General features: G+C 33.0%; 1 protein-coding gene across 1 annotated transcript in view; it reads right to left on the bottom strand.

Annotated features, from left to right (window-relative positions):
* Positions 1-22,109, bottom strand: part of alien (COP9 signalosome complex subunit 2 alien) — a 395,054-nt gene that overhangs the window by 178,972 nt on the left and 193,973 nt on the right. The window contains exon 7 of the mRNA XM_090406656.1: positions 21,432-21,501. Within this exon, the coding sequence (XP_090262782.1) occupies positions 21,432-21,501 (70 nt within the window). The remainder of the gene's footprint in view (positions 1-21,431; positions 21,502-22,109) is intronic.

Below are 22,109 nucleotides of genomic sequence, written 5' to 3'. Positions count from 1 at the left end.
TAAGTTCTATATTCTGTTACCCAGGATTAAGATGAAGCATTATTAGTCTATACTGAAGCCTGCAATATCAGCAAATACAATTACTAATGAATACAGGTCAGACTTTGAAAACCTGCAGAAACTCACTGATTGTACAAATGGCAGTCATACCTTTTAGTCCTTGCAAGGTCATTTGGGCACAATGCCTATTCATGCATTCCCACCTCTTTCTCACTCAGATGAGAGCATTGTACCAAATTTAAAGACAAAACTGACCACTTTCAGACGTATATTTTTCTTACAACTTCTTCATAAGCGATCAAGACAAATCTCCACTAACTATTTCACAAAGACAGTGTTTAACCTGGTATGCTCCAAAAGACAGAAGAATCTTCAACAAACTAGATTCCTTAAGTACAATCGAAGTGGGAATACTATCAGGACGAAGCCAAAAGACTTCTGGCCCTGATGGCACCCACCCTAATTGCACTAAAGAGATGCATTCCTGAATTAACATCTCTACACCCTAATATATTTAATGCCATCAAACTTCACAGCATAGAAGCACGCTCATATTCAGCCAATTCAAAAAGGGGAAAATCTGCAATCAAACTATTGATCTCACCTCAGTACTCTACAACTTGCATGGGATACTATCCAAAGTCATGACTAGAATCTGGGTACTCCCTATATGGGAGTGATGATCCCTGAGTTCTTCAACCCCACCGCATGTCCTAGCTCTTTAAATTAAAAAAAAAAAAAAAACATTAAAAACCACCAAAATTTAAACTATCAGTAATGTGCACACCACTTCCAGATATCCAAAACCAAATATGTTATTCATCACTGAACCACAACTAGCATCCTCTGCAACATCTCGCCAGCTTTCCTTATTACTAAAAAACACACGTACTAACCACAGCGATAAGTTTTAATACGTAAATATTTCATCCCATGTATCTTGGGACATCCTCAGTACAGTAATTCAAACAATACTAGGAATAACATACAGTTAAGGCGCATGATTACAATGGAATCTCAATATGCATGCAGTAACGTGTTATAGAAGTAAATTAAAATATAACTGGAAAAAAAAAAAAAAATAAATAATTAATAACATATATAAAGAGACTATTTTACACAATTACATTTTACATAAAATAGACTATTTTATTTTGTGTAAAATAGTCTCTTTATATATATATATATATTTTTTTTAAATTTTTTTATATTTTTTTCAGTTATATTTTAATTTACTTCTATAACACGTTACTGCACGCATATTGAGATTACATTGTAATCATGCGCCCTAACTTTATGTTATTCCTAGTATTGTTTGAATTACTGTACTGAGGATGTACCAAGATACTTGGGATGAAATATTTACGTATTAAAACTTATCACTATGGTTAGTACAAGTGTTTTTTAGTGATGAAGTCACCACAGGTTTCATTATATAAAAATTTCCTTATTACATCTTCCATAATGCCCGTACCATCGTAACTGTGATCTCCCAACATGTAGAAGCAGTGGTTGAGTATTGAGGGTTTCCCATGCAGAGCTTCTGACTCTGTTGAGTCTCATCAAGCCCTGCAACCCCTCAAAGGAACCTCATTTATATATGAGGAACCCCAAATATATATATTAAAAAAAAAAAAACTTGCTCTCTAATATCATGGAAATGGTCATGAAACATCAACATCACCTGGAGAACAGCCAGTTAATCTGTGACCACCAGTATGGATTTTGCTATTCGTGATTCACAGCAGATTTTGTTGCTTATATCAGTCACCTCTGGATGCATATCACTGAAAGGTTTGGAGAAACCTCTGCCTGATCTGTATTTTACCCTTAAAAATTGGATCACTAGTTTTCTTGTGAAATGTTTGCTAATGTAATAGTGTAACGGTCAAAAAAAAATTTTTTTTTTTTCACATTTCTCTACCAATGTAGAAATTCCTGAGAAGCTCACCCAACTTCTTCATAAACAACCTTCTCTTACTAACCTCTAAATCTGTCCATAGTTTAGTCACCGAGTACTCTTGATTCCTCCTACCATGGCAAACCTTGCAGTTTTTACACATCCCAAACTTAAAGAATTTCTACAACCAGTGATCTCCCAATATCAGGTGATGACAACCTAGTTATCTACAGCAAAGTGCTTCTAAAACATAATTATTAATTTTTATTTTATTTTATTTTTTTGTGTGTGAGAAGGGGGAAAAAAATCATATTTCTCTTCTTGGACTGACACAATAATAATCTTTCCTGACACAAATATACATCACTTCTATAACATCCCTCGCCTTCACTTCTCACCTGTCTAGTTATTACTAATTCTGTACAAATTCTGAATCCACCCAACCTTGGAATACTGTTCTCACATTTGGAGAGAGTCCCTCAAATACCTGACTAAAAATTCTTTATGTCCAAAAGAGGGCAGTGTGGCAACTGACAGTTCCTCTCTAACACTCTCTTCAGCTGAGTTCTCAAAGATGATTGGTTCTCCACTGTCTTTTTACAGCTTATACGGCTCGCATGCATTTTACATCCCGTCTACATTGTCCTTTGGAATAACGATATCTGCACCAAATACTCGGTGCAGATATCGATCTGCATCCTCTCATGTAAACAGGAGGGGAGAAAAATATATATAAAAATAATTAAAAAAATTAACACAACCCAAGATACACACACACACACACACACACACACACACACACACACACACACACACACACACACACACACACACACACACACGTGTGTGTGTGTGTTTTAAAAGACAAGCCTCATAAACTCAAGGACCTAAAAGCCTGCTCAAGAGGGTGCAGATCATCCAGAGCAGGCTTTTAACAAACATCCATGCTCACTCTGGGATTCAGACCCACAACCTATTGGTTGGAGAATGGGTATGCTATCCACTCAGACAACTGGGCTGAGTGGATAGCATACCCTACATGGAGGAAAGTTATTTGAGATTATGACTAAAACAACAATAGGCTATAAAACCAGTGTTGTTTGTTAAGCGCATGTGCTCTCCTGACCAGTTTGCCTACTATCATCATCATCATCATTTATTTATAATTTTACAATCATAAATAGGGAAACCAACCAAAACAAATAAGTAGTGTGTTTTGGTTGGTTTTATTCCTATCTTAGTGTCTGTGTACACTAAGATAGGACTTAGAGGTTCTTATGCTGTGAAGGAAAACCAGGCTTCTCAGTTATATGATAATTGATGGATGTCTGATGTGGAGTTCGGGGCCTGAATCTTTTTTCCATGAGTAGGGGTATAGGACCAGAGGATCAAAAGGTGCAGAGGGTGGATGTGCTGACTAGAGGATCTTGCTGGGTTTCATCTAATATAGTATAGAGTTGGGAATGTGGTCTTGCCAGGAGTAATCCAGGATATTTCTTAGACAAGTAGTTCCAAAGCTATTTATAATATTGGTTGCTGCTTTGTCTACTATGTAGGATGAAAAACCCTGCAACCTCCATGTGAAACTAACTTACTTTCAGATGGCTCTCATGAAGATTCTTCACATTCTGGGTGAAATTCAAAAAACATTTGGTTCTTCAAATCTGACCGAATTATAGTACTGCTCCCACATGGATGAATTTGATATAATAATAAAAAAAAGAGTAAAAATTAATGACTTTTTACACATTAACACTCATACTTTATGAGAGAAAATAATAAAAAAAAGAGAGAGAGAGAAAATCAATCTTTTCATGGTGGTGCCTATAAATTACTTGTAGTGACAAAGGTTTAAACATCTAACTTCATGCAACAAGTACAAAAATATTACTTAGAGAATTTGACAAATCTTATGTTCCACTATAACATGAGATTTTGCAGTGTGAATATGGCATTTTCATTATACAAAACATCTTTTCAATTCTGTGTAGTAATTATTATTATTATCATCATTATTATAGACCACCAGGGAGTCAAGGGCTCATCAAGGGAGGCTATGCATCACCCACACCAGCTTTCATACCTTCTCTTAAACTTATTCACATGCCTTAAATTGATTCTCACTAGGCAAACTGTTTCACTAACTCTCAGTTCTGTGAGAGAAAAATCTAGCTCTCAGTTCTCATCGCTTTCTTATGACACACAAATTTAACTTCCATGTATTCCCCCTTGTCTTCTACCTACCATATGATAAAAAATTTTATCAACTGATATCCTATAATGCCCTTTCAGAAGTTTATGGACCCTGATCATATCAACCTTTTCTTTTCCTTTCTACCAGTGTTTGCATAGGTGCTCTATATCAATCCTTGCAATTTAAGTAAATCACATAATACCGAGATCATTTTAACTATTTAAAGAGCTTTTTAAGCCTTTCTACAGTACTTTAATCTTTTTAGAACCCTAGGAGACCAATATATGCACAGTAATCCAGGCGCAGTCATATCGAGATCTTGTAAAGAGGCAAAATATCTTTCATATCCTTACATAACAATGTATATGTCAAGTCACAATTATTCTCAGTTGTATTTGAAATTTTTGCTACATGACCCATGAACTTCAACTTCCTATCCACCATAACCCCAAGATCTCTAGCCTCTAAATTAAAGATGCCAATGAATTCTATTTTTGGTTTGATCCTTTATCTAAGCGTAAGCAAACAAAGTTTGTACATGAAATCAGAGTTAGCCTCTGTCTACAAGTAGCCCAATTGTGAAATGATTGCCTCAGTATCCCATAATGCAGTACACATACTTTATAGACATGTGCACTCCATAATGCAGTGCACATACTTTATAGACATGTATAATGCCAGGCATTATGGGAATAGCCACTACCCAGATTGGCTTCGATCTTTGAGATAGCAGTTATCAGTGGGAGCCAGACTCAGAAGTGATGCCAAGGTTGAAGAAAAGCAGAAGTCATATTTCCATATACAAGTAGCCAAAAGGTGTTACGCCTTATTATTAAAAGACTCTGGATTAGAGATAAATATTGAATTTTTTTTTTTCACTTGGTTATACTATAAATTAAAGATACAAAGAAATTTATTTTTGTTTCATCCTTAGTGTAAGCAAACAAAGTCTGCACATGAAGTCACTTAACAACTGGGTTACTTGTATATGTTACTGTGCATTGCATTAATGAATATTATGGCTTTTAGGACTTTTAGGATTTAGGCTATTAGGATACTAATAATGAAGTCATCAGCTTCTATATATACAAGTAACTCACTCATGGTACTAGAGTACCATCTGCATTCAGTAGTTATTCTTCTGCATTCATTCTTTTACTTACAGCTTAACATTAAAATTCTTTTGGGTTGCTTTTGGTCCGTAGCCAATTTCTTTTCATACTCCAGAGCTTTGCATACAATACTAACTTTTCTGGCCTGAGCTTCATATATTCACAAACTTCTATATCTTATTCTCACAATATTTCTTCCACATGATCTTCTTATGAATCTCTTGCTTAATAAGATTACACATCTATTTCACTCCATCCTATTTGTTCTTCAAATCTAGGGACACATTCAGATACTGTATTATATAAGCAAAGCTTAAATAATACATTATCTTTCAAATATTGTTTACATAATACAGTAATACTTAAATAATACAGTAGCTTTCAAATAATGTTTTCAAAACTTCTCATACACTGCTGATATCATTCCCATTCAGTAACTAATACCATAAGACCAAAGATAGTATTCACCTTAGTTGGTCATAATTTCCAGCATTGTAGTTCAGCATGTAACCTGTCCTATTTGGAACATCCACATAGTTGTCTACTTCCCACATCAATATGAAAAGTTATGATATGGAAAGTTACATCTTTAACTGAGATGCCCTCTGACACTGTGATCAAATTTAACACTCTTTGTCTTCAGGTTGCTTCTTTCATATGCTGCTTGAGAAAGTTGTCTTGCAACAGCTTAATAAATTCTCCTTCATTCTTATCAGAAGCTTTCTCTGCTACCCAATCAATATTCAGACAATTTCAGCAATCTATAATAATTACTTGTTTAGTATCCATCAGGGTAATTTTGTGATGCATTTGTTCATTTCTTGCAACTGAACTGCCAGGTCTGTAGCAACATCACACCATATATTTAATCCTGTTAGCCTTCACTTCGCATTCCTCACTGTCATATAGGACATTATCACCACACGAGGAAATCTATACCTCAAATGCAGGATACTGCAAAATGGAATTCCAGGCTAGTTTAAAAGTTTACAACACACTTTCATGGATGATTTCTGTATCAATTTAGTCATAAGACTTCTGTCAAACATGTTTATACAGACCTCAAGAACACCTTTATGGAATGGCTTTTTTTCTTTTTTTTTTTTTACAGCCTTCAAATAAACAAAACTGCACTATATGGCATCCTTTTGTTTTTTTTAACCCTCACCAATGATGAAAACAGATCATATTTACAAAAAAAAAGCAATATCCTTTCCTTGCTCTATAAAAAGAACTTTTTGTTTTGTATCATTCTTTCTGTTGTCCTTCATCACTCTTTCTTTACTTTTATACAATTATCAACTGTTCTCATTGCAGAAGATCAGAAACTCTTTGGTCTCCACCGACATATCAGGATTGTGTAACATGAAGTTACAGTAGTAAGGTACACACAATTTGCAGCGAACAATTTCGTCATTTCCGAATAATATGCCACAATTAAGTACTTAACTCTGAGATATTTAGAACATTAACTTAATGATTTCAATATCATAAAATTACTGAGTTTATTTTTCTAAGATCCCATGAGAGGCTGATTGTTGTTGAAACCTGTAAACTAAATTTTGTTTTCCATCAGATTATTAAGTTTACAGCCTTTTTAACTGTCTGTAATAAGCAAACATATAAGTTGCTTCAAACTTATAAGAAACTTCATTTACTTGACTACTTCTTTCACTATTAAACCTAGATGTTTGTAGTAGAGTTATTTTCAAGACCATCCTGACATCTCCTTTATCTTCCTCTGTTTCTCTTTCATTTTGGTGTCTAGTTCTTTACTTTCTTTGCTCACCTGTTATTGTGCATTCTTTCTATTCTTTTGTTTGTTGAATCCAATCATTTATTGGCTGTATTTTACAATTTGCTCTGATTTGTTAGTTTCTGATTTTGTTTAACACTACTACATCTTCAATTTTTTTATATTTTTATCTCAATGGTTTTACTCTTCTAATTTTTTCCAAAGTTTCTCTATTTTTTTCATATTAGCCAGGCTGACAACCATTATAAATTCTTATTTTTGTTTAAGTTCTTATTCTTCCTGATGAGGCTGTTGAGAAATATTCTGCTAGCATTTATTGATTATTCTTTTACCTCCTTTTGTGTGAAGTTATTTTATCTTATTAACTTGTTCAATTATTTTCTCTGATTTGTAATTTAGGTCTATGAATTCTCTAGCAACTGTCATGGTTTAGTTTTTCTGATATTTCATATATTTCTTTTCTGGATATATTTATTACAGAATGTATTTAGAAATCTTTGTAAATCATATTCATTTTCTGCTTCTTCTTCAGCTTACTGAACTCCTAAGGCTCTTTGCTACAAGTACTAACTTCTTCCATTCCTTTCTGTATTGAGCTCTTTCAGTTCATTCCAGGATTCCAATCTCAGCTATGTCTTTTTGGATGTTATCCTCCCAGTGCCACCATGGTCTTCTTCTTGGCTGCTTTCCATCAGGTCTCATCTTGAATAGGTGTTTAGCCATTCTCTCCTCACCCATTCTTTCCATATGTCCTAGACATCTCAATCTGCAAGCTCTGATTTCATCTGCTAGAAGTGGAGATCTATAGAGGAGTTCATATACACTGATCAAAACAATTAGGGGATATTTTAGTTTCTGATAAAATAGAAATCAAACTCCCACTTGATGTTGGGATCATTCACAAACAAACTGTGGATTATTTCTTGTTTCACTTTCAGTGGAACAAGAAATAATCCACGTCGGTTATCTGGCTGCAGACTGAACCTGGACTCGTCACTAAAAATTACATAAGCCCAATCCTCATTTGTCCAACTGCGGTCTTCTGTGCCCAAATTCTTCTGGCTCTTTTGTGATTTGAAGTAAGTGGAATGCAAACTATTGGTCTTCGAGCATATAAACCTATGGCATGATGATGATTTCGTACTGTCTGTGTCAATACCAGCCTCCCTGTTGCTGCAGCGAGTTCGCTTCGAAGTTGTGCTGCGTTAAATGTACAATTTCTTCTGGAAAGTAATGACAAATACTGATCATTTCTTGGAATTGTTGTTGATGAGCAACCTTGACCTTGTCTTCGGCAAACATTTCCCATCTCCAGAAAGCGATTCCAAAGTCGCAAAATTATGCTTTGAGATATGACACACTTGAGCGACAACTTGCTGCTTTTGTCCAGCTTCTAATCAACTGATGGCTCCAAGGCTATGGATTCTGGGATATCATTTGCTCTGCCATTTTTAACAAAATAATGGGTGGTAGGCGACACAAGTTTGCAACTGAAGTGATAATTATGCACTGTGGAAGTGAGCACAACAAGCCATGCTTTTATATCCCCCACATGCTAATACGGCTAAGACACGTTTCGACAAGTCTTAACATAATTCTGAATGCAGTTGCATGTCTGTTGTATATTAAGAACATTTTAAAATAAATGTATTACATTTGTAAATTATTTTTATAACTTTATAATTTATAAGAAAACCAAAATATTCCCTAATCGTTTTGGGAAGTGTAGTTCTTGGTTGTATCTTCTCCATTCCGTTGTGTTTACCTCCTAAAGGTTCATGGTCTTTTCTGAAGATTTTATTTTCAAAGATCCACAAAGCATCTTGATCTGTTATACTCCAGATTTCTGCTGCATATAAAACAATAGGTCTAATAATTGTCATGTATATTTCTGTTTAACTCTATGACAAACTTTTGGAATGCAATTTCCAAAAATGAAATTTCTGCCTTGACCAATAAATGGTGTAGTGAATATAACATCTATTGTATTCCATGTATATTATATGTACTCCATACTTTTCCATTGTTTACTGCTTTTATTATTTCGGTATCCGGAGAGTTCATCGAAAAACAGTTTACCGAAAGACAATTCATTGAAGACAATTCATCAAACAACAATTCACCGAAAATCAGTTTATTGAACAACAATTAATCGAAAAAGCAATTCATCGAAAGACAATTCCCCGAAAAAGCAATTCACCGATGAGCAGTTAATCGAAAAGACAATTGATCGAAATATCGCAATTCATCGAACATACAGTTCACCAAAAAATGAATTATAAGGCATGTGGGGGCGAAAATGTGTGTGCAATTTTTTTTTTTTTTTGGTTTGTTTTGGATTATTTTGAGAGGTATATATCTTTTTATTATCCTACTATTTATAACTTCTATTTATCCTACTTCGTTTGGAAAGCGATTTTTTGGTGGGGCATACTGGTTGCAGTGAATGATATCCACTGAGTTGGGTATAGTTGAGATGTTAAAAGAATTTCATAAAGGGATTTCATCCTCGTGAAATTTTTTAGCTCATATTCTAACTGTTGATGAAACATGGCTTCGTCACTATGACCCAGAGAACAAACAACAGTCAATGGAGTGGAGACACAAAGGTTCTCCATGGCCAAAGAAGTTTCGAACCAAACAGTCAGCAGGGAAAGTTCTTGCCATTGTCTTTTGGATATGGATGGTGTAATCCTTACCTTACCTCAAGAAAGGTGAAACTGTTACAGCAGCTCTGAAGAAATTGAAGGAGGTACTGAAGGAAAATCGGTTTGAGAAACTAGGCAGAGGCGTGTTGCTTTTGCAGGACAATGCACCTGCTTATGAAATCCAACAGACAATATACGACTTGGGATTTCAATATCTACCTCAAACACATATTCACTAGGACTGGCCCCAGGGCCGGCCCTAGAAATTTTGTCGCCACGTGCAGTAGCATATTTTTCTGCCCCTTCCCCTTAAAAAAAACTCTTTTACTTAATTATTTATACACAAATATAAATATACGCAAAAGAAGAAATCCATCGGAATCAAATCGGGATTGCGCGGTGGCCACAAGCAGTGGGATACGCACAGTTGCCATAATGTGGAGTTGCTCCATCGTGTTGGAAAATGAGGCCTTACACATTCTCAATCTGGGGAAACACAAATTTCTCTAGCATATTTAGGTATGCCACTCTCGTAATCGTCTCCTCATGGAAAATATGGCTCAACAATGAAATCATGCATGATCGCATTGTTGAGCCATATTTTTTGAACCAACTCGACAATTCCAAAACAGAAAAATCAACTTTAAGAAACATCTCATCTCTGGAAAATGGAAGACTACAAGAAAACTTGGCGTGAATGTATAAAAAAAGTCCTCCATCCTAAACTTATTTTCTACAAAACTGCAGAAACCGAGAAGAGAAAAATTCTACAGCTCATTTAATGAAACTGCTGAAAAGGACTTCAGCATCCTACGTTTATCAAGGATGTTAAGCGCCTTGATCAGGGTGTTTAACCTGAAGGTGAGTTAGCCTGTCTCATACGAGGATGGAAGGTTTTGTGCACAAATTCACATGGAGAGAAGAGGCAAGGAATAAGAAAAGTCTTATTGACTATGTTATTGTTGATAGTGATGTTTTCACCCTTGTGCAGGACACTAGAGTGTACAGAGGATTTGAAAGTGATCACCATTTAGTCTTGAGCAGGATAAAATTGAATTTCATACTGCTGGCCTGGTGGGTCCAGTGGTTAGCTTATCCCAAAACAGAAAAATCAACTTTAAGAAACATCTCATCTCTGGAAAATGGAAGACTACAAGAAAACTTGGCGTGAATGTATAAAAAAAGTCCTCCATCCTAAACTTATTTTCTACAAAACTGCAGAAACCGAGAAGAGAAAAATTCTACAGCTCATTTAATGAAACTGCTGAAAAGGACTTCAGCATCCTACGTTTATCAAGGATGTTAAGCGCCTTGATCAGGGTGTTTAACCTGAAGGTGAGTTAGCCTGTCTCATACGAGGATGGAAGGTTTTGTGCACAAATTCACATGGAGAGAAGAGGCAAGGAATAAGAAAAGTCTTATTGACTATGTTATTGTTGATAGTGATGTTTTCACCCTTGTGCAGGACACTAGAGTGTACAGAGGATTTGAAAGTGATCACCATTTAGTCTTGAGCAGGATAAAATTGAATTTCATACTGCTGGCCTGGTGGGTCCAGTGGTTAGCTTATCCGCTCCAGCCAAAAGACTGTGGGTTTGAATCACGCTGTGGGCATGGATATTTGTGATTGCCTGTGAAAATGCTAGTGATGGAATTGGTGGGTGGTAGATGGCATTGGTGGAGATAGAGAGTTGTAGAGTAGGTGCCCTCCTCAATGAGAGTTTGGACACCCTGGAGGTATTATGTAATAATAATATTGAAAAGAAGAACGTGTAAAAAAGTTTTAAAGCGAATAAAAGTTGAGCAGTTCTCAGATGTGAAGGTTTTTTTTTTCTTGCCGAAAAACAAGCAAACCGAATTGGAAAAACACGCAGGGATTTAAGGCCAGTTGCTTCTTCCTTAATTCAAAACAACTCAACCCAATTCCAATTTCCTTTTGAAGGATGCCAGTGATCTGCCGACCACTGGCATTCTTCAAAAGTCGAATAAGACTTCCAACAGCTGCTCATCTAAATATAACACCAGATGAGCATGCTTCTAAAAGGTTTACAGGTTTGTTTTTTAAGACTCTGTATTCATTATTCCTTATTTTATTATTTTCCTTTCCTAGAGAATATTTTAACCTTTTATTTATTTTTTAACAAACTGCACCGATCACCTCCTCAAAACCCAGAAATATACCCACACATATACTCCCTCAGTATTCTTAGCCTATTCCTCCCCTTATTAACAGCAATTACTTGTTTTCGAGGTTATTCGGGAGATAAGTGCATGTGGCACTCCTGTCGTTGAGGAATAACAGAAACAGGAGTAAATAAGTGAAACGTGATTGAAAAATCTTCAGGAATGAATTTTTTTTCAAGTTTTCCAATATTTTTACTCTGAATTCCTGTATATTTTATTATTATATTGTGAAAAATATTTACATCAAAGAATCAATTTATTATTATTAGTAGTAGTAGTTGTAATATTAATGATTAATACTATTTTCCCTCATCCTCCTCAATATAATGATTATTGGTATTGCAATGCTGCTTTACTAAGGAATAATTACAGAACAATATCGATTCTTGTTTTTCTTGTCCGATTTGCCTATTTCCAGGAGGAAAAGCCTAGTCATCTCAGTATTAGGCCTACTAACTTACGTTCAGTAAATTTATTTATTTATTACATTTATTAATGAAAAAATTTTATTTGGATTCCGTATTTGAAACTTTTACAAAAAAATGTCGAACCCTTCCAGTTTTCAGTTCAGCTATATTCGGGGCTACAAAGAATAGTGTCGAAATTATGTATACAATAACTCGCAGACTTAGCAGAATTCGCAGAAGTTTTCAGAACAAGAAGCTGAATGCACGGTTCAGTTTTAGTTCGTAATGGATCACTTATATCATGATATTTCCGTAAAGAAGTTCCTAAATGATATTAGCAATTTCGCTCTGGCTGGATGAAATTTAAAGAAATTTTTAATTTCAATCGACTAGACTTATTGTGACAAAATTTGGTAGAATGAATTTCTTAGCCTATTCCTCCCCTTATTAACTGCAATTACATGTTTTCGAGGTTATTCGGGAGATAAGTGCATGTGGTACTCCTGTCTTCTCTACAGATAAATCTCTAACTGTACAATGAAGCAGGATGTACACTTACATTAAATGCTCTAAAATGCAAGAAAATAATTATTACGTTTCAATGACCACTTAAATATGTTGTCTGTATCATGAGTAACGTTCCGCATTGTTACTGAAGATTTTTAAACAATACTTTGCAAGAAAAATGACTTTTCGATGAATTATGAAAGAATTCATCGAAAAATATTCGATGAATTGTTTTTTCGATGAATTGCATTTTCAACGAATTGTTGTCCGATGAATTGTCATTCGAGGAATTGCCTTTTCGACGAATTGCCATTCGTTAAATTGTCGTTTGGCGAATTGTTTATTTGCCGAATTGCTTTTTCGATGAATTGTCTTTCGATTAACTGTTTTTCGATGAATTTGCCTGTAACCATTATTTCATCCAACACTAAATTAAATAAGGTGAGACTTAATGAGCCACCTTGTCTAATTCTTTGGTTATTTTTATTTCTTGCAGTCTGTTCTTTCTTCTGTATTTATTATAAACTCATTTTGTACATTCTTAATTAGTTCTGCAATCTGTTTTGGTATTTTTCTTATTTTTAATGTGGTTATTATGTTTTAACTGTATTCTATCAAACTCTTTAGCGAAATCAATAAAACACATGTAAAGAGGCTCATCATATCCTGTTCATTTCTTTCTTATTTGTATTAATGTAAATATTTCATCTATTGTTGGTATATTTTTTATTTCATTTTATTTTTAATTCCTTGTTGCTCATCAGATAATGCAACCAAATTATTTATTATTTTTGCAATTATTTTAACGTTATGCCAAAGCAAATTTATTCTTCTGTGGTTCTCAGGATTAATCCTGGCCCTTTTTTTTTTTTTTTTTTTTTTTCGAAATTCTTCTTTCACCAGTCAATTTGGTATTTTTCTTTATTTCTTTAAATACTGTATTGGGAATATCAAATATTGCTTTTGCTAATTGTTTCCCTACATATTTTTATAGTTCATTTTGTTTATTATTTAATCTAGCTATCTGTTGAGAGTCGTCCCCTAACGAACAATTGTAATTTAACTAATTACAATTGTTTGTTAGGGATCTCTCTCCCTCCCCCCATGCACACACAATATCTTTTTCTGTTATGACAGAATAAGGTTTATTATTTTCTGTGTATAGATTTTGAAAATAATCTTTCCATTTATTTCCATAATTGTTTCCCTACATATTTTTATAGTTCATTTTGTTTATTATTTAATCTAGCTATCTGTTGAGAGTCGTCCCCTAACGAACAATTGTAATTTAACTAATTACAATTGTTTGTTAGGGATCTCTCTCCCTCCCCCCATGCACACACAATATCTTTTTCTGTTATGACAGAATAAGGTTTATTATTTTCTGTGTATAGATTTTGAAAATAATCTTTCCATTTATTCAATCCAATAAGTTTTACACTTTTCTTTCTTTTGAGCTTGTAATTTATTCTCCAAATGTAATTATTCACAAGACATTTGACTTTGACATAATAAACAAATATTATTCTAACAGGTAGTTTAAAAACATAACAAGCATAACAATCTTAATATACTTAATATACTTTAATAGGTATATTCTTAATATACCTATCCCAAATGAATAATTAATCAAAAACATATTTACAGATAAATTACATAAAGATTTAATTTATCTGTATTTTTTAAGTAAATTTAGCCACTTACACAAGTCTTCCCCTTCACAAACCTGTACTGGCCCCTATATTCATCCATTCCCGAGTTCTGCCTTGACCAAACCCTCTTGAGTTGCCAATCAGTCTATTTGCTAATCTGCCTTTGAGCTACCTTTATGTATTAGAATTATTTTTAACCATTTTTTATACTCTCTTGAAATCATGCCAGAGTTGTTAAACAGCCTGGTCAGAAACACATGTAATTTTCTTGGTAATCTGATCAGGCCAACATATTACACATTCTCATAATACATAGGATATTATGACTCCCAATCCCATGACAGTATCTGCATTAATATTTTGCAATATCTTAGTTCATTTATCTATTCTCACATAGGTCCATATCACATCAGAAAATGAAATATATCCAGATAAAGTGATCAATCAGTGACTGACTACTACTTTGATAACCTCCCCAGTTAGCCTACTATAATCACCATTTCTTTTACTTCCCTTATAGCAAACAAGACATATTTGGAATTTCCTCTAGCCTGCTCAGCTAGAATTTTTACACCTGTACCCTGTACTGCTTATGAATCAGTTCATTACCTTTTTCTTTATATTCCCTCCACAACATTATTTTTCTAAGCTCCTGCTAATGCAGCTAACTCATCAATTTGACACTCCTGTGATAAAGTTGTTAATAATTCTGATGGATACAGCGTAGTTTCTGATGGATAATAGGTGGATACAGCGAGTCAGCCATATTTTTACAATGCGTAGTTTCTGACGTTGTTGAAGTGCGCATGCTCCCGGAGTGAACTTGATGTTTGATTGACAGCTGACAAGGAAAGCGTTGCGTATCCAAGTTACAGTGGTAAACAAGAGAGCGTTCGGAAAGTTTTTTAGAACACTGGCCGAGGGATATTCAAGTTGGGAGGAACTTGATTTTTTGTGTGCGGCAGTTAAAAGGAAATTTTATATTGTATTCCGAAAAAGGAATAGTGGAAATAATATGTTTCAAGAAGGAATAAGTACAGAAGAAAAAGGAAATCTTGAAACTAAGTTTTTATAAACTGGCCGAGGAATATTGAAGTTGGAAGGAACTTGATTTTTTTTTTGTGTGTGGCAGTCAAAAGGAAATTTCATATTGTATTCCGAAAAAGGAATAGTGGAAATAATATGTTTCAAGAAGGAATAAGTAAAGAAAAGGGAAATCTTGAAACTAAGTTTTTATAAACTGGCCAAGATATATTCAAGTAGGAAGGAACTTGATTTTGTTTTGTGTGAGGCAGTAAAAGGGAATTTTAAAGGGTTTTCATCAAATATTAACAATGGCGCAGTCGACAGGATAATTCATCAAATATTAACGGTGGCGTAGTCGACAGGATAATTCATCAAATATTAACAGTGGCGCAGTGGACTACAGGATAATTGGTTATGACTAAACTATTTTAGAATCCAAAAGGCAAATCTTGACTCAAATCAAAAAAAAAATGGCTACAGAAAATAGTAATATTAGTAGTAAAGTTCCTTCAGTTAATGATGAAGAATTTTTTAGGTTAATAAATCCAACCTTAGTAATACCTTCTTTCTCAGGTGATAGTAGTGAAAGCATAGAAACATTTTTTAGGTATGCAGAAAAAATTAAAGATTTAGGAAATTGGTCAGATTTTCACTTGTTAATTATACTTCGTAATAAATTGTTGGGAAAAGCCAAAACATTTTTAAATACATCTCCTTTACTACGAGATACTGACAATTATGCAACCTTTAAAAGTTTGCTAATATCAGAATTTTCAAATGTAAAAGAATTAGGGCCAAACATTTGGAAGATTCAACAGTGTATCCAAGGTAATAAGGAATCTGTTTCTGAATATTATCATAGATTGTGGACCATTGCTCATGGATTTAATATTTCATCTGAAGAGAAATCCTCTTTAAAATGGTTGCTCTTTAATCAATTTAGGCTTGGCCTCAAGGATAATTTAAAAGAAACAGCGTATAAGAAAAAAGTTAGAAACCTTGAACAATGTTTTGAGCTTGTTAAAGAAAAGGAAGAAAGATTAAGAGATATTTTTCATTCCTCAAGCAATAAGCAAGTAAATTCTTTTCAGCATAATCAAACTCATTCTTCTAGCATTGTGGGTACTGATAAAATGAGAGAAGAAAAGCTTCAAAAAAGTAAAGTTGCAAATAAAAGGAAAAAGTCTAAGGAAACTTCAGTGAATTTTACTAAAGATATTCCAGAATCTGATTCCAGGGTAAAATTACATGATTTGGAAAAATATGAGGAACTGAAAACATTTCTGAGTGAAGAAATAGAAAGACAACAGAGACCCATAATACAAGGACAAGAACTTCTGTTTAAGATGATGTCGGATTTATCAATGTCGAAAAATCTTACAGATAATCAATCTTTTTCTTGTAAATCTGATGACATTGATAGGAATAAAGCATCTCATAGAAGATACATTCCAAAATGTTTTAGATGTAATAAACAGGGTCATTTTGCTAAAGATTGTTATGTTAGAGATAGATCTTGTTTTCAAAATAAGAAATCAGAGAATAAAAGTAAATCTGGAATTAGTTATTATTCCAATATTATACTGGCAAGGACAGAAATGTCAAACTATTCACTAAACATGGGTAAAGCCAAAGACAGCTATAACCATAAAAGAAAGTTTGATGTAGCATTAGCTCCTTATGCTAATGAAAGTAATCCTTTAACAGTATTACAAGGATTTATTGAAGATGTACCTTGTGATATCTTACTTGACACAGGTGCACACATTTCACTCATTTCTTATAGCTTATTTAACAAAATTAAATCTCTAATTCCAAATGATATTTCAGTTTTAAACAATCCAATTAAGTTAAAAGGAATATTTGAATCTGAAATTTCAGCTTATAAGCAAATCAATGTCTTTATTTCAATTCCTTGTTTTCCATTAAAAGTTTCTCATTCATTAATTGTTCTTCCAGAATCTTCAAATCCAAATGTACAAATAATATTTGGAATTGATTTTCTGAAACGTCATGGGTTTGTGTGTAATTTTATTGATAATACAGTATCATTGTGTGGAATAGAATGCTGTTTGGATAGGAAATCAGGTGACAGTGGAAAATTAGAGCAGTCTCCTGAAGTTTTTCTAGATACTAATGATAATGATCAAGTATTTAATATTGAAACTCTAAAGAATAAAGATCCTAGTATACAAATTTGGGAAAAGGATAAGATTATCCAAGCTCAGAAGGATGATCTCATACTAAAAACTATTTATGAAGCAGTATTGAAAGAGGAAACTCAACTAGATACATTTTTAAATCTGGAAAACTTGTATTTAGATAAAGATGGGTTACTCTTATCTAGACAAATGGAAGATGGAAAGTTGAAGGTGAAAATATTGGCACCAACTGAAATGATTCCTTGGATTATGTATACTTTCCATGATTCTGACTTAGCAGGACACCAAGGGTTTTCTAGAACTTTGGAAAGAATAAAGGATCGTTACATCTGGAAAGGTATGAAGAGTGATATACTCACGTATGTCAAGTCATGCCATAAGTGCCAAATAAGATCCCCTTTTAGAGGAAAAGCTCCTTTACAACCATTTCCAATTCCAACTAGACCATTTCAAGCTGTTGCTATTGATGTAGTAGGTCCTCTACCAATTACTAAAAAAGGAAATAGGTATATTCTAGTAATCATAGACATGCTAACTAGATTTCCTGAAGCAGTATCAATGAAAGACCAATCTGAAAAACTATTGCAAGAAAGTTTTTGAATATGATAGTTTGTAGATATGGAACTCCTCAGACCTTACTTTCAGATCAAGGAGCAAATTTCACATCTGAACTATTATTACAGTTATGTAAATTGCTTAATGTTAAGAAGATTTTTACAACACCTTATCATCCGCAATGTAATGGTATGTGTGAAAGACTAAATAGAAACATAAAGCAAATACTTTCAAAGTTGGCAAACACCAAAATGAATGATTGGGATACACATATCTCTCAAACATTATTTGCATGTAGGTCTGCTTTTCATTCTGCTATCAAGGAAAAACCATCTTTTGCATTATATGGTTTTGACCCAGTTTTTCCTAATGAACTTGTTTCAGTTATTCCAAATACAGGATACAGTGATATAAATGAATATTTAGAATTAGTAATAGATAAGTTTTCCACTACTCATAGACTAGTAGGTGAGATAAGTAAATTAAGTGCTCAGAAAACTAGACAATATATAAATCGTTTTAGAAAATATAAATCTTTTGTACCAGGTGATTTGGTATTGTTAGATGATAAATCTAGTATTAAAAGAGTTGGGAAATTAGGAAAGAAAGCCTTAGGTCCATTTATAATTTTAGACAATTTTTCTCCTGTGAATTTTAGAATTCAAGATGTCAATAATCCTAGTAAAATTTTAAATGTACATTCTGATAGATTAAAAAGGTACTTTTTGGGAAATAAAAATTTAGTTACTTTAGGTGATAATATGAATAAAATATTGAAGGATGAATGTAGTTTTCCTAATACTAATTGTGAATCTTATTCAAAGTTAAATAATAGGAAAGGGAATAGATCTAATATTCATAATTCAAATATGCAGCGAAAGAAAAAATTAAACTTTGGTAAAGTGAACCAAAATACAATAAATTTTAGAATTCCCAAGACACACATTTCAGATGATATACAATGTAGGAATAATGATAATCAAATTGATTCTAACATTGATGAAAGTATAGCGGAATTTTATAGGTTGATAAATATAGGATTAAATAAGAAAAGGGAAGTTAAAGATACCTCAAATTTAGTTAGTAAGGATAAGGAATCCCAGAAACTTATAAAATCTCAAAAACCTGTAGAAACTGATTCTGATAGTGATGATTCTATAGATTTAGGACATCATTCAAGTAGTTTAAATGAAGTGTTTGAAAGGTATAAAAATGAAATTTTTAAGTATACTAATTTGGAAGAAGAAAGTTCAGAATTATCTCTAGTGTCAGATGATTCTGAAACTAGTGATTCAGAAGATATACATAATGATTAGATAATTAGATTAGATCTTAAAATATAACGATTTAGAAATAAATATTAAAAGTTTGTTTAGATGTAGGTTAAATATTTTAAAAAAATTTTTTTTTAAAAAAAAAATTTTTTTTTCCACAGAAAAATGAAACTGATGTAAAAATAATCATATTAAAAAATTCTGAATATTTTTACGTATTAATTTTGCTTGTTAATTTTTGTTTTCATACACGCAGTGTCTGCACTTGTGATGTGCTCGTTATGAAAATATTATGTTAGAAGTAATATGTAAAGAAGTAAAAATATTGAAGTACTTACTTCATTGATTATTTGTATTATTTATAAGAAAGTTTGTTGTATTTTTAAATGTTGAATTTTGTGTTTGTGAAAGACTTTCTTCAGCGCTGGTGGATACAGCGAGTCAGCCATATTTTTACAATGCATAGTTTCTGACGTTGTTGAAGTGCGCATGCTCCCGGAGTGAACTTGATGTTTGATTGACAGCTGACAAGAAAAGCGTTGCGTATCCAAGTTACAGTGGTAAACAAGAGAGCATTCGGAAAGTTTTTAGAACACTGGCCGAGGAATATTCAAGTTGGGAGGAACTTGATTTTTTTGTGTGCGGCAGTCAAAAGGAAATTTCATAATGTATTCCGAAAAAGGAATAGTGGAAATAATATGTTTCAAGAAGGAATAAGCAAAGAATAAAAAGGAAATCTTGAAACTAAGTTTTTATAAACTGGCCAAGATATATTCAAGTAGGAAGGAACTTGATTTTTTGTGTGCGGCAGTCAAAAGGAAATTTCATATTGTATTCCGAAAAAGGAATAGTGGAAATAATATGTTTCAAGAAGGAATAAGTACAGAAGAAAAAGGAAATCTTGAAACTAAGTCTTTATAAACTGGCCGAGGAATATTCAAGTTGGGAGGAACTTGATTTTTTGTGTGCGGCAGTCAAAAGGAAATTTCATATTGTATTCCGAAAAAGGAATAGTGGAAATAATATGTTTCAAGAAGGAATAAGTAAAGAAAAGGGAAATCTTGAAACTAAGTTTTTATAAACTGGCCAAGATATATTCAAGTAGGAAGGAGCTTGATTTTGTTTTGTGTGAGGCAGTAAAAAGGAATTTTAAAGGGATCCTGAAAATGAAGTACAGAACCTTGTAACTTCTGGAAAAGAGCCTTAACAGGAAAAGAAAAAGACTATGAACATTTTTTTTGATTGTGAAAGAAAAAGTGTTTTGTCTTAAGAGTAAGTGTATATTTTTTTAATAAGGCCTTGGATCCATATAATCTGTAATTGTAGTTATGTATTTTTACTAGAAGTATATATATATATATATATTGTTTTAAGTTTTATTAAATGTGTTTATTTTGTACTTGGTGTTGAGTCAATGATTAGTTGGATTCTGAAAGAGTGAGTTAAAGTCATTGCACCAATTGGAGTGAACTCTTTGTGCAAATATAATAACATATAGGGACACTCGGAGTCAAAAATAATTGTTAGTAAATGAAATATTATTTATAATACACATTATAAATAACAATGGCGCCGCCTAAAGGATAATTCATCAAATATTAACAAAGTAATGTGGATTTTTTTTGGCTAGCTTAGTTTGTAAAAGTTTCTTCCCCCCCCCCCCCCCCCACCCCACCCACCCAAAGTCCTATAATGCATCACTACAGTATGATACCAGAACTTTGAAAGTGCAACTTTATCTTGGTTATTCTGACAGGAACTTAGCTTGCAATAATTCAGAAGACAATATGTAAAAATAAAAATTAACTGCTTGGCAATACTATAGCATATGAAATTCACTGTCCACTTACTATTTTTGATTTCATTATTATTATTTATTTTATTTTTTTTTAATATCAACCCAGACACAAGAGGTAACAAAACCAAGCACATAACAGTTGATGTGTAGACAAAAAACATTACATAAAATGCGTTACTTCCTGAATTAAATGTACTACTATGCATGCAATTAAGGAATGGTTAAACCACTACAATAAAAGAAAAAATAAACTTACCTCTGATTACACCCATTATTAAAGGATGTGGTATTGCTGACTTAATGTGAAGTGACTGTTCATAAAGTTTCTGCAAAATTATATCATCGTATTAGGAAACACCAAGATGTTTTAACTAAAGATAATAGTATAATTTCCAATTTAATGGAACAAAAGTATACAGGTACGATATAAAGTAACTTGCATTCAAATAGGAAAAACTGGGTTCAAGGATATCTGGTGAAAAGACAAGCTGTTAGGAAGCTCCTGAAAGATTGTTGATTCTGTTGATTCATTGAGTGTTTTCTTAGAATGGTGTATTTTTTTAGTATATTAGTGTATTTACTATATTATAGCATTTAATAACATAATTATAGAAATATTATTAGTTTTTACTGTTCTTAAGAATGGCATCGAAAACTCATCACAATAGGGCAGTCTAAAACTAAAATTAAAGTTGTTACTACTGAGGCAAACCTTTGTCTCAAATGAGCAAAAGTGTTGGTGCATTGATGATGATAATATATCCAAGGATAATCTTACGTTCAAAATATCTTGATTAATAGAAATTATTAGAAAATATGGAAAAACGTTTAACAAAACTTAGACAAGATAAGAAAAAGGATCAGAACAAGAAGAGGCAAGAAAGCACTAAACTTGGTAATCATAATAATAATATAACAACAAGGTAGGTCAATT

The sequence above is a fragment of the Typopeltis vanoorti genome, chromosome 16 (assembly GCF_054136105.1).
Source record: "Typopeltis vanoorti isolate ZY-2024b chromosome 16, IOZ_Tvanoo_1.0, whole genome shotgun sequence".
Lineage (NCBI taxonomy): Eukaryota > Metazoa > Arthropoda > Arachnida > Uropygi > Thelyphonidae > Typopeltis > Typopeltis vanoorti.
This window is presented reverse-complemented; position numbering and strand designations above follow the sequence as displayed.